This window comes from Melopsittacus undulatus, chromosome 3 (genome assembly GCF_012275295.1).
Source record: "Melopsittacus undulatus isolate bMelUnd1 chromosome 3, bMelUnd1.mat.Z, whole genome shotgun sequence".
Taxonomy (NCBI): Eukaryota; Metazoa; Chordata; class Aves; order Psittaciformes; family Psittaculidae; genus Melopsittacus; species Melopsittacus undulatus.
The window spans coordinates 20,667,432-20,680,213 of NC_047529.1; the positions used below are offsets into that span (position 1 = coordinate 20,667,432).

The 12,782-nt window shown below is 40.6% G+C and overlaps 1 protein-coding gene across 2 annotated transcripts in view; it reads right to left on the minus strand.

Annotated features, from left to right (window-relative positions):
- The window catches only part of KLHL29 (kelch like family member 29), a 399,407-nt gene that overhangs the window by 139,364 nt on the left and 247,261 nt on the right, over positions 1–12,782 (minus strand). The window contains exons 1-3 of one of the 2 annotated variants that reach the window (XM_031046691.2): positions 11,278–11,457; positions 5,382–5,523; positions 4,082–4,624 (exon numbers count right to left, since the gene is read on the minus strand). In XM_031046691.2, the coding sequence (XP_030902551.1) occupies positions 4,082–4,624; positions 5,382–5,523; positions 11,278–11,457 (865 nt within the window). Of the gene's footprint in view, positions 1–4,081; positions 4,625–5,381; positions 5,524–11,277; positions 11,458–12,782 lie in introns of those variants that run through there. The other variant, XM_034061213.1, reaches the window with a different exon arrangement.

The following is a 12,782-nucleotide window of genomic DNA, read 5'->3' on the forward strand; positions in this document are numbered from 1 at the left end:
GAGTGCAGTTTTGGATTTACTACATGTCTCAGATATAAAGAAGCATACTGCCCTATGAAAAAAATCAAGGACTAAATCTTAGTTGCTCAGTTATTTCTCTAAGGAAACCAATCTCTTCTAGTCCTTCATCAAAGTGATTAATTTCTCTCCATTTTGACTTAGCTAGATTGGCAGGCACATACACATTGGTCTCTGTCACTGTGCCATGGCACGAGATACTGGTACCTCGCGTGAGAAATCAAAGGGATGATTTCCGACTCTCTCTCTTCTCTGCAGGCATGTTGTACAAGCTACAACTTTTGCTGGCACATCATGTAGCCTGAAGACACTTAAATGATGTTTGAATAGTATTTGTAACTCTGTATTTTCTGAAGAAGCCACATAAAAATTTGGCTACGCAAGATTCTGGGGATCTTCCCTGAGTATGTTCACAATGAACACCTTCATGGTTCTGAATATTCTGCTTTATTCATTGCCCTGGCACTTAATCTTCAGATTAGAGAGCAAGATGTAGGATGCGGATAAACAAGGACTGATTCTGTTCTAAAATATTAGGTTACACGTCTGCATTAAGGTGACATGGCTTTTGAAGTCAGCTAGGAGTATTTGGCATAAATCCTATCCAAAGAGTAACTACAGGCCAAACCAGACACCTCTCAAAACTGCTGTTGAGTGGTGAAAGATCCCATGCATTTCTCATGGCAGCTCTACAGTTCTTCACACATTGCTAAAAGCAGTAATTACTTTAAAATGTTATTTATGCCTCTCATAATATGAATGCTTTATAAATTCACTAAGTAAATGGATCATGCAGCTAAACTTAACATTCATATTTAACATATTACAGAAGCAATAAAAAAATCCCTTCACAGAACCATCCAGACCAAGAAGATTCTCTATCTTACAAGATGTTTCAGTGGAATTAGGTAGGAATTAGCTGTGACACTGTAAAGAGAATGACATATCTGGTTTATATCATGATTCTTGTTACCAAAATGTGGTTTTTGCAAAGCCATGGAAATGACTCGACTCTTTCAGTTCTGTAAGCGAGATCTCTTGACCTATTGCAAATGAGATGGCAAACTAGCAGTACCTTTAACTTTTGGCAACATATTTGTTTACTTTGGTTTAGAAACAGCCAACCGAGAAACCATGTTCTGCATGAATACAGTGTAATAGGGCCCAAACATGTACACAGCCAAATGAAAGGTAATTACAGAAAATAAAACATGACATTTCAAGCAGCTCCCTAATAAAGTCTAAAAATATAAGAAACCTTATCATATCAACCAGCAAGAACTGCTCTTTCACTTAAGGGATAGTTGGGCAATTATCCAAACCTGTACAAGACTGGATTGTCAAGTGAAATAATAATACAGAGTATCTCAGGATAATGAGATAGATCTTAAGGCCATTAGCAGTGGCTCTTATTATAATACTGTCCAAGGTTCCCCAAGGAAGAGAGAATATTTAAATGAAACTCATAGAGAACTAGTTTGAACTTCTCTGTTTGAACAGCTTAATACTGTCTCACAGTTTCCATTCCTTCCTGGAGAGCAAGGTGGCCATCACGTAAGACTGACATCAGCCAGGCTTTAGCAACTGATCAAATATACAGTTTATATTATGAACGCTATCTTAGTAAGCTTTTAAGATCTGGTTCGACACCCAGTTGCCTTTCTTTCCTGATTCTTTCATTCAAAACAATGAAACCCAACCTGCATCTTCTCTGACTTGAGTTTTGACAAAAGAAATTATAGCTTTAGACATAAGGGCTTTTAAGACTGGAAATGGAGGAAGAGATTGCTTTTTCCCTATAAACCAAGTCCTGCTTATGAGAAATTTGTATATGCATGCTCTGTTACCTTATGTCTGTTTGCTTTTAACCACTACAGGAAGGGGAATAACTCAATAGCTGATGATCATAGAGAAGCTAACTAATCCCTGGGAAAACAGTTGTCTAGCTTGCAGTTTATAAGACATGGTACAGCTAATGTGTCAGCAGTTGTCATGGACTGGAAGTATTGCTTGCTTTAATATTCTCCTTATTAGCCACTCCAAGGTACACAGGTTTCCAAACACCAGACCAGAGGTAGGTCTGGCATGTCTAGCAGTTCCTCCAGTAAGGAACTGCTCTCCTCGACCTAATGAATGCCTTTTTGGCAGTCAGTGACACTCGGGCAATTAGACTAAACTGGGGTTTACAGCAGGTTAAGCAAGAATGCTGACTAAGACTTATTTTGCAAATTAAATATTAAAAGAGTGATTAAATATTTTACAGTCTTTTTACTTAGGCTCTGATTTGAAGTTTACTTCATCTGTGAGCCAGAGATATGCTGAAGGTTAATTGATGGAGGAAGAATAAATAACAGCTGATGCTGCTGGCCCCGTGTATGCAAGGCATTTTAAGAGTATTCCTAACCTCAAGTGTGCAGTCACTGACGTGCTCATTTGTCTCACTAGGTTAGTGTCACTAGGGCTCAGATATGTGATCAAATTACCACAGTGAAAGTGGTTTAAGCTTATGTGTTTTCCCTTGTATTGTATATCTGCACGTCTCCAATGACACCAAGTAATCCTTTAAATTGTGTTAATTTGATCATGTATCTGAGTATCCAGTGCAGTAAATTGGGATAGGTGGCTATGAAAAGTGGAGATGATGCCTTTCAGAAGACAAATAGCTTCCATGGAGAAGAGAGACATCCAGCAGAACCACTACAGCTCAGTCTACCAGGATCAGAGCATAAATCTCTCCTCTCCCTCCTTCTCCAAAATCAAGGATTTGTAACTTATAAACCTCACTTGACAAATTGCTTTTGTGGATTGATTTTTCTTTTTAAAGGGAAAAAAATAACAAAAACTCTTATATAGCAATTGTTGGTCAATTTTTGGCTACCTGACTGGGTCAGTATCACTTAAAGCCCATCTATACCTTAGAGAAAAATTCAGAAGCTCACCATCCAGCAAGCATTCTCATCATTATTGGGGCTTAGAGTTGAAAATTTAAAAGCAGTCCAAATATTTAGCTTTAGAGAAGTATTGCTGAGCTTGTGCCTGAACTCCTTTTCAAGATATGTTTGGTAAGGATTTGCACATACCAAAGTACAATCTATGTAATGATCAGAAAGAGCTGTTGGACTAATCATTTTAAATAAAGATTCCTTGTCTTTAATACAGAGCTACACTATAGGACTTAATAGCTTGTGGCAAGTAAATAATTTACACATGGATTGTGTTTGAATACAAATGTATACATAAAATATCACAGTCTTAATGAAGGTGGTGGTTTTTTAAAAATCAATTTCATTGATTTTGCCAATAGGTCTGCATTCACATTTTCGTAAGCTTCATTTCACTTTACCTGCACATGAGGCAGAGTCATGATATTAAAGGGAGGCAGGGAAAACTCTGCAAATGAAATTAGAAACTAAATACACAGAGTGTGGTTGTTTTTGAAGTGTCTAGGGTAAGATACTTGTAAATAACATTCCAACGTGACGCAATGGTGTGGCTCATTTACAAAAGTACTTATCAGAAAAGGTCAACCTCTCAGAATGCTCATTCAGGCTGTTCTGCAGCATTTCAGCCCAATGAAGCTAGTAATGAAGAATTTTCCCCTTAATGATGAATGTTTTGGCTTGTTCAGCTTCAGTCAGCAGGGTTACTTGCACTTGGCTTGGGGGAGAGCACAATGGTTGAAGAAGAAGTTTAGTGTTGTGGCTAATGCACAACTGAAGCCAGGAGGAAAGCAGTCAGATGGGAACACGGGTGTGCGTTTCAAAGGGAGAGGTGCAGGATGATGGCTGCTTTACCATTGGGAACATGAGTTTATCTGATGGGCCTGGAAGCTGTTTTTCATTACAAAATACACCTACAGCTTGTCCTCCCTCAATCTAACTCGCTGTTTTTTGTCATAATCAACTCATAAAAGTTATGTATTGAAAAGAAGCGTGCAGACAGATGCTGGAGCTGGGCTGGTGGGCCTGAAGACAACAGCAGGATTCCCAGGGCTCTGCTGCCATCCCCAGCCCCTTCATCCCTCCACACCCACATCTCACAAGACCGAGCCATCGCGCCTTACCTTTGGGGTGCCAGGGGTCCGTGAACTCATACTTCCCCACGCCGATCGTCCGCAGCATCTGCACCCCATTGGTGTTGTCCGGGCCCCCCGCCGTGTTGGGGGGCAGTGGGGTGGCCGCCTGCCCATTGGTGGCAGGTGCACTGCTGGGCAGGGCGGCTGAAGGCAGGGCCGGTGGCGGCGGTGGCAGCATGGGGCAGGCCAGGTGGCCATTGCCCACCGGCCCAGGGCCTGGGTGAGCCACTGGGCCCACGCCGCTCATGGAGGACATGCTGAGGGGCTGGCTGTTGGTGTACAAGGGCTGGCTCTGGAGGTTGACCACCATGTTGCTGAGGGGCTGGGAGGGCTGCGGCTGGAGCTGGTAGTGTGCCGGCATCAGTGGGAGCTGAGGGGTGACGTGCGGAGGGAGGGAAGGCGTGACACCGATGACGGGTGCCTGGACACTGGCAGCCGGGCTGAAGGTGGGAGGCTGTGTCATCCCATAGGAGTGCGTGATCAGGGCGGGCTGGCTGCCTGCTGCCACCGTGGTGACCCAGGGCGCTGCACCTGTGGCACGAAGGAAGGCTGGCAATGGTGGTGGGCTTGGCACGAGGGAGAACAGAACAAGAATAAACACCCATAGCCTTCCCCTCCCGTACCCGTGCCTGCTTCCTAAGTGCACCCACACGTCCTTCTCCTTCACTGTCCCTACATCGGTCCAGGGTCTGGAGCTGCTGCAAGCCAGTAAGTGCATAAAATTGCTATGGTGATGTGAGCGCGATTGTTAAAATACTCATCAGGTGACATGCGGCATGTTTGTGGTTTTACGTATTTTGCACTTTACGCAGCTTAAGCGCATGCTTCCAAGAAAATTAACCTCTTTCCCCACCATGTTTTCACAGCTCCCTGACAAACATTCTGTGCGTATAATAATGGTGCTCCAGCCACTACAAAGAGATTGTAATTAGGCGTCTGGCATAGTAACACAATGTATGATATGTGTCTGGAAGCTGAAAATCATTTCAGGTAGTTCTAGACATAAAAGAGGTCTTAAAGTATCACAGAGTGCCTTTTCCTTTAGTGAAGGCAGAGGAGAAAAAAAACCCAACCCCCTCTAATGAACTTGCAGGCATCTTAATGCATTCACATTAGCTCCAGCACAGAAGAAACTTGAGGGGTCTTTACAATGAGAGAAAAAAATTGCTAAAGAATAATGAAAGGGTTCACAATGAAGTCTAATTTATGGAGATAAATGGACATAATGCATTGAATTTGCTTAGAATGATTTTCCCTTGTAGAATTACAAATAAGATTAGAAACATACCTGGGTTTTCATTCTCCCTCATCTGTTTAGATGGAGGCTCATCAGTGTCCCAGGGCGTGGACTGATTGATGGGTGTCTGTCCCCACCTGACGCTTGTTGCAAGTCCTTGAGGCTGATTTTCTGTCTTGGAAATGCAAGGTGTCTGCCAGAGAGAGAGAGATACACAGAGTAAAAATGTTTAGGCTATTGGGAATACTTATGGTTCATCATAGCTAGTAGCTTGCTTGTTTGTTTGTTACAGTCCAAGAGGATATCCTAAGATCTTTAAAAATCATTCTCCTCCAGGCTTGCATAACATGTCTGCATGGAAAATACAATATTTGGAAAAAAAAACCAAATCCCTTCTGAAAATTTAATAGATCCATCTTAAAAAAAAATCCACAGCAAACTAGCTTTTTCAGAACTAAGTTGCTTCTTTTGCCTTGGAAAAAAAAAACAACCCTGACAAATATGGTAATATCCATTCACTCACAGCTTACATAAAACGGGATATTCTTCTATTTGCTCTTCCAAAAATAGTGAGTTTTGTTTAGCAGAAGGCAGAACAAGAGAGACTTATTTACAACCGCAGGACAAATTACTGTAGAACAGTAAAGAGAAGTCTTAGTATTTATTGTCTGTCAACCCTGAAAAGTGAATGCCAATAAAAAAAAGCAGCATAACAGTCATTGGCCACTAAAGTGGGTATGTTGGCAGTTCTTCAGAGATGTTAAAATAACTGTAAAGCAGGGGAAGGATCAGGGCTGAATAATCATCAAAGAGGATATGATCTGAAAGAGATTTCTTGATAAAGAAACTATCACACGAATTTAAATGCTAAGGCAGACCCCCTCTCCCCCCTGCAGTTTTAGGGGATCTTACTAAACAACCATGCTTTTTCTGAGAAAAGGCCTGTAGAGAACAAGGGTGCTACAACAGGTCTTGTTGATTTTACTCTGCAGCAGTATTTCATTGCTGGAAGTTTAAAAGTTTTTTGTTTTGTTTTTACTGGTGTCAGAAACTCTAAACCAAGAAAACGGAACCAGCTGCCTATTGCTGAAAGAGTATTGAGGACTGAAGCCATAAAGAACAGGAGACCAGTCTGAGTGATCGCTTGTTTGCCTTACATCTGGGAAGTAATTTAGCTCTGAGATGTGGGTATAGTGACTCCATAAATGCCCTGGGTCACGTAGTACCAATGAAATCTCTCTCAACAACAGCAGCTTTTTTCCCTATCATCAGTACTTCAATCACCCCACGAAAAGAGGTCATTAGCAGGCTCATTTATGTCTTCTGCAAATAGATGTACACCTTTCCCAAGCCCATCAGTCATTCCTTGTGACTTTAAAGCCATTGAGGTGCCTGCTTCCTCCTGCCCTCCCTTCTCCCCTACCAACATGCCTGCTAGTCCTTCTGCCTTATTCCAACACTCCCTCCTTCATCCAAATGCTTCTGACATCTGCTATCACCAACTCCCTTTTCCACCTGGGCTTTATCCTCCTTGGGCTCTGGGAGTGAGCAGTCCTGGGTGCAGACCTTGATGGAGAACAGGGTTTTTGATATGTTGTTCTTTGCTCCCAGATGCCACAGTTGGAATTTTTTCCCCATTAAAAATGTTATACTTCATTAAATACAGATGTTTACAAGGAAATGTCATTCTTAATGTCTTCTTTTGTATGGAATCGTGAAGTTAGAATTTTCAGCTTCTGTGCAAATTATTATTTCTTTTCAAAATGCATCAACTTATTCTTTTCCATGGTTTTGGGAATCTTTTTGTTGTTGTTGTTGGGCAGGAGGGGAAAAAATAAATCTCAGTTTTGAAATGCTTTCTATTTATAATTTTTCCTGAGAAGAGGCTTAATCTGAAAACCTTTAGCTTTCACATTGTACAAGGTCTTTGACAAAGGAAGATATAATGCGTTGGTGGTTTACTGGTTCATGTTACTGGTTCATATAACCCTTTGGATCTAGCTAAATTGTTTAACAGTGGTCAAAGCACTCTGAAATAGAAAAAGAAGAAAAAAAAGCAACACCAGCATTCTCTGCGTATGTATCAGCTAAGATACTTCTCTCAGAAACACGAGTATTTATTCCAAAGCAAAGCTTTTAAAAACAGTAAATGCGGTATAGAGAACTGAGCATTTTTATGAATTGTCATAACAGGAAGATTTGCAACTTCTATCATGCCCCACATGTTCCACCTGTGTCATCTGTGGTTGGATTTCTTTGTTGTATGAACTGTGTTTTACAAGTGGGTTTAAATACATGCTTCTCATTATTGTGTGGCATTGTCAAGATGTGCAGCATCTTGTGTAACTTTGTTACATCCCCAAGCTATTTTAAAACAGTGTCAATATAAAGAATAAGAAAAAAAAATCCTGTACCTTAAATAATATAGAATTACACAAATTATATAATTTTAAAAGAACCCATATGTTCTACATCAAACTGGTAGGAAAGAGATTACATGACCCAGCTCTTCTAAATCCTACAAAAACATGGTTGCCTGTTTTGCAACTGAAAGCTTGCTTTCCACAAAACTAGAGCACCGGACACTCACATTTGAAACCAGTGGAGTTAGCACCCAAATCTAGATCTAAATTCCATACTTTGAGCATTAATGAGGAGAGGGAAACTTTGTAGGTCTTCTGTTAATTAATATTTCTCCTCCTTTTCTATAAAATGCTATTTTTAAAAAAAATATATTTTCACTAAATACACTCACAAACCTTGCTTCTTAGAGTCTTAGTGGATGCAAATGCACAAGTCCAGGACATTGCTTTCCATATGTGCTCTTCAGCGTCTATTTATTTGCTCAGAAAGAGCTAGAGAGGAGTTGGTATGAAATCACAACACGCCATATACATCTGGTCTCTGATCTAATTTCTGCATTATTTTTCTTAATACATGAAGGGTTACATTACAAGTGTTACATGTCTCTGATCCGATTGCAGCAATTACTGATTTGCGTATCTGGAAAGCAAAATTATTTCCAACATTATTGAACAAAGGAACTTTGTGTCCATGCACTCAGGCACACGACAGCTCTCTATTTGATGTTTTTAATGTACAACACAAATGACCAAAAAATAGTCTGTATTATGATAGCTGTGCAGGGGGAAGAGATGTGTTCCATTAGTGATCCACAGACTTCACAGAAACTAATTGTACTATGTTACACTTTCATCTCTAGCTTTCATGTCAGACGCTTGTTTGAATTAAGCACAAAACACACGAAAAAAGGAAATGCATTATAAAATCTACTGGGTATACATTTTAAAATACTGCCAAATGTCTATATGAAAAGACAAGAAGGTTTCTAAAAGGTCTGTTGAAGCTTGGCTAGTCAACAGCAGTACTGGCTATTTAACTGCCTGAAATCCATGGCAGACTACAAAGATTACTAAAGCAATCTTTGTAGCACCCCTAAAATATTCAGTGTCTGCTATTTGGGAGTACCCCAAAACCAAATCTGAGGTTCTCTTCCCCTCTTTTGTTTGAAATAACCGTGAAGAGCAAGTAAAATTTTCACTGAAGCTTGCGTTTCACCTCACGCCTGCCACTTTGAACTCCAGCAGTGAGCAATCTCCCAGTTTTAAGGAAATTAACTGCAACACAGATGTACAGGCAGAACGGAACAAGATGGAACAGTTTCAAAATTACATGAGACTAACACAGACAAGTTGCCAGGTTGTCGATTTTTTGTAGCTCAGTCATAAACCATGGCCCATAGGCAACAGTAATTGGTGTACAGCTGGTCCACTGAACCTTATTATATTAAAGCATTAAAAACCTTTAACTTCATGGGGATTCTCAGACTATCCATGAGAAAGTTCATGAGTTCACAGCAATCAGCTGGTGCTAAAGACTGCGAATTAGCGATTTGGTCTACACTGCATCAATTAACATGGTTACTATCAGGTGTTCAGGAGGTATAGCTGCAACTAAGTCTGACTTTAAGTCCAAAGTTCTACAAATCTTAGAAGAAATAAGACCTAAAGTTTTAGTAAGACCTTTTTGACATCAATGGAAACACAAAACCTACTGCACTACAGGCAGCATTACAGAGTATGTTAGTGGAATTAAAAAACCCCAAGCCAACAACAACAAAATCCAACAATAAAAATTGCAATAAAATTTTCCCCAGGCTGAACACCACCAAACACTTCCTGGGAGGTCCTTATAAATGCATTTGAGCAATTTCTCCAAAGGCTTGTAAAACTCCTGACATACATCCTGCTATGGCTCAGCATGCTAAGATCTATTCAAACAGTTTCATGGACAAAAAAGAACCAATCTGGATAGAGGGATCTTATTTGTGGTTCCCAGTGACCAAAATAATTTTACTAAAGCCTTCATTTAAAGTGATGGATGAGAAGTAGTGATTCTCTGTTCCAATTATCCAAAAGAGATTGGGAATGGCAGCTTAATACCAAGATAACATATCCAATATGCAACCCACGTTATTTTCTGTCCCCATTGAAAAGAAAAAGGCTAAGACACATGCATGCATAGAGGTAAACATTCCCTCCCACGGATTCAGGTTTTATGGCCTGTCATGGGTAAAAGCAACTTCAATTTAATGAGGGAATTCCTTTTAAAGCTGTTAGCTGTGCCTCGCTCTAACAAGTAATGACTGGTGGCCCTGTTTGGGTTTTAAGCCTGAACGTGCCTGGTACTCTAAAAAGCTTAGTGGTCTCTGCACCAAAGAGTTTATGGTCTAATTTTTTGCTCATGCTGCTAAATATTGCATGAAACACATATTATTTGTGTGCATGGGGCACGCATGTAAAATCTGAACCACACAGGGATAGAGCTTCAGCTTGGGTAAATTCCTATACTGTGTTGGACTGGATCCCAAGCATATTTCTGAGTCTAGTCCATGGCCAAAGAAGTTCTTAAAGATGGACATAGCGTCTTTAAAGATGCACTGATGATAGCAGTATATCCCTAGCACTAGCTGTTGGGCTGGGCTACAGAAATTAAACTTGTTTTAAGAGATGGATGTACTGCAGTCTATTAAAACCCTGAGAAATATGGACATGCCAGCAAGCAAGAGGAATAGAGAAAGCTGTCCTGCAGTTAAACCTCATTCAAGAACCTGCTCATGGGTGGAGAGAACTCATCTACCTTACAGTTCCCATCACCAGGCAATTCTGCAATGACACAGTACTGTTTTTCTCTTTCCAAAGCTAATGTGGGAGAAGTGAGAAAGAGGATAATATGGTTAACTCATAGAAGAAATGTTGCTACCCTGCATAAAAGACAAAAGAAGTCTTAATTCCCTTTCAAGAGGAGAGAATAATTCAATACTTGCATCTTAAACACCATTCAGCAACAAGCCACCAGCCAGTGTGAGTTCTGGAGCACTAAGGTAGAGCCTCCAGGCAAGACACATGGCTTAGCAGTGGGATACAGTCTGCATTCATCCCCTTTTTTCAGAGGATTTAAAGACCTAAGGAGGTCTTTAAAGGAGGTAAAGGCCTGAGCTGTAGCCAGGCCAAGAACTGCTGACTGTCAGTCAAATTCCCAAGCTCTGACAATGTACAGGAAGATAACTTGAACTGTGAATGGGTAAACTGCTGCTATATCCTCAGAAGCATGTGTCATTAACTCTTTCTAACGCTCACTATACAAATTGGCTGCAGTTTTGGGGAGGCAAGCAGAGGAACGAGATTATGGAAAAGGGAGGAAAAAGATGGGATAAAAGAAGGTTGTGAATTGACCACAGGTGGTATCTGTTTCTGGTGGCTGCACAGGCCAGGATAACCACTGCTCTTAACACCAGTGCTACCAGTTAGTTGCTTGGCATTAGCTGGGAATGAAAGCAGGACCACGGAATGACAAAAAGCGCTTAATAAATGCCACTTTGTATTCTGTCCTGGCAAATTTTACCAGCAGAGGCTCAGGTACTCACCCAGCTGCCTTCGTTTCTCAGCGAGAACATCAGGGAACGAAGCTGAGGTATCGAACCAAGGTCCCGGCTGCGACACTTGCTGCTCCAGGACACCAGGGACATCAGCGCACGACACTGGGTTCGAGCACAGAAGCCCCACTTTAGCCTGAGCAGAACCTCCTCTGCTAACACGGTTGGCATGCAGATCAACCCCAAATCAGAGCAAAGCCACGAATGCAAAATCGTCTCACAACGGAGGAGAAAACGCGCAACATCAGGAACAACGCGGCAGCACGTACAGCAGAGAACATGCACTTTGCAAGGCAAGAGGGCTCTCAGAGATCCTGCAGGCATCCTGTTTTAGAGGCATATAAATCCAGTTCATCATAAGTGCTTTTTGTCAGAGGGCAAAAGGAAATATGGGTAATAATGGAAGTGCTTGTCAGACCAGAATCCCAAGGGTGTACAAAGGATGTAACCCTTGCGTACTGGCAAAGCTACTGAAGAATGAAAACTAAACATTTATCTTAAATGCAAATGCTGACCATTGATAGGTTCAGAAGCCATTCCATGTTGCATTTTTGCCCCAAATTTCCCATGTATTTCTTATCAATCAGGACCATGAATTTAATGCTGGCTCAGGACCACGAATTTAATGCCATAGCCTTAGAAATATAAAGAGGAATACTTATAGATACTTATAGATTAAAAGTTTGTCACTTTAGGCTCCTATTGCAGGATTAAACCACTTCTATAAAATATCCCTTTTGATGTATTGGATGCCGACATTTTCCATGCAAGGCCTCTGAATTCAGTGGTTCAATTGTACTACATGCTCTGTGGCAGGAAAGTGCATGTTCTCTGCCTACACACAAAGCACATAAAAAAAAGGAAAAGAAAAAAAAAGAAAAAAAAAAGAAAAGAAAACCAAGATCAGCCTGGGAGTGTTGAACAGTGCTGCATGATAGAACTGATTTATTAACCTGGCTTGATCAATAAGGCTATCATCAAGGGCACATTTAGTTTGCACATAAATTTCACTTTCTAACAAGCACTTCTGTGTGCTCACTTTAGTTTCCTTAATCTGATCCAGGTCTCAGGAAGCTTTCTTTAAGGGAGAACAGAGAATTCTTTTTCTAAAAAAGGATCAAAGTATACCCGGTCAACTCTCAAACAAAGGATAGTCAGTACTGCAGAAACAGCATGCTTACCTTTCACAGCAAAAAGAAAAATAAGCCTATAGGTCCAGTTTTATCACTTCCTTAAATTCATCAACATCAATAGAACTATTAAGTTGTGGCTGAATTTGGCTCATAGCAATTTAAAAATTCCAACATTCTTTGAGCGTCTTCCATCAGTAAGATGCTAATTTAATGCATAATTTAAACTCCACTGTCCTTTAATTCAGCATTTGTAAATAATTAAAAAAGAACAAAAAAACCTTTCACATTTATAAAGCTGCCCCCCTCCCTTTTCTACTGCAAAACAACAAAGACTTTTCAACCAATAATTTATTTATTCTTTAA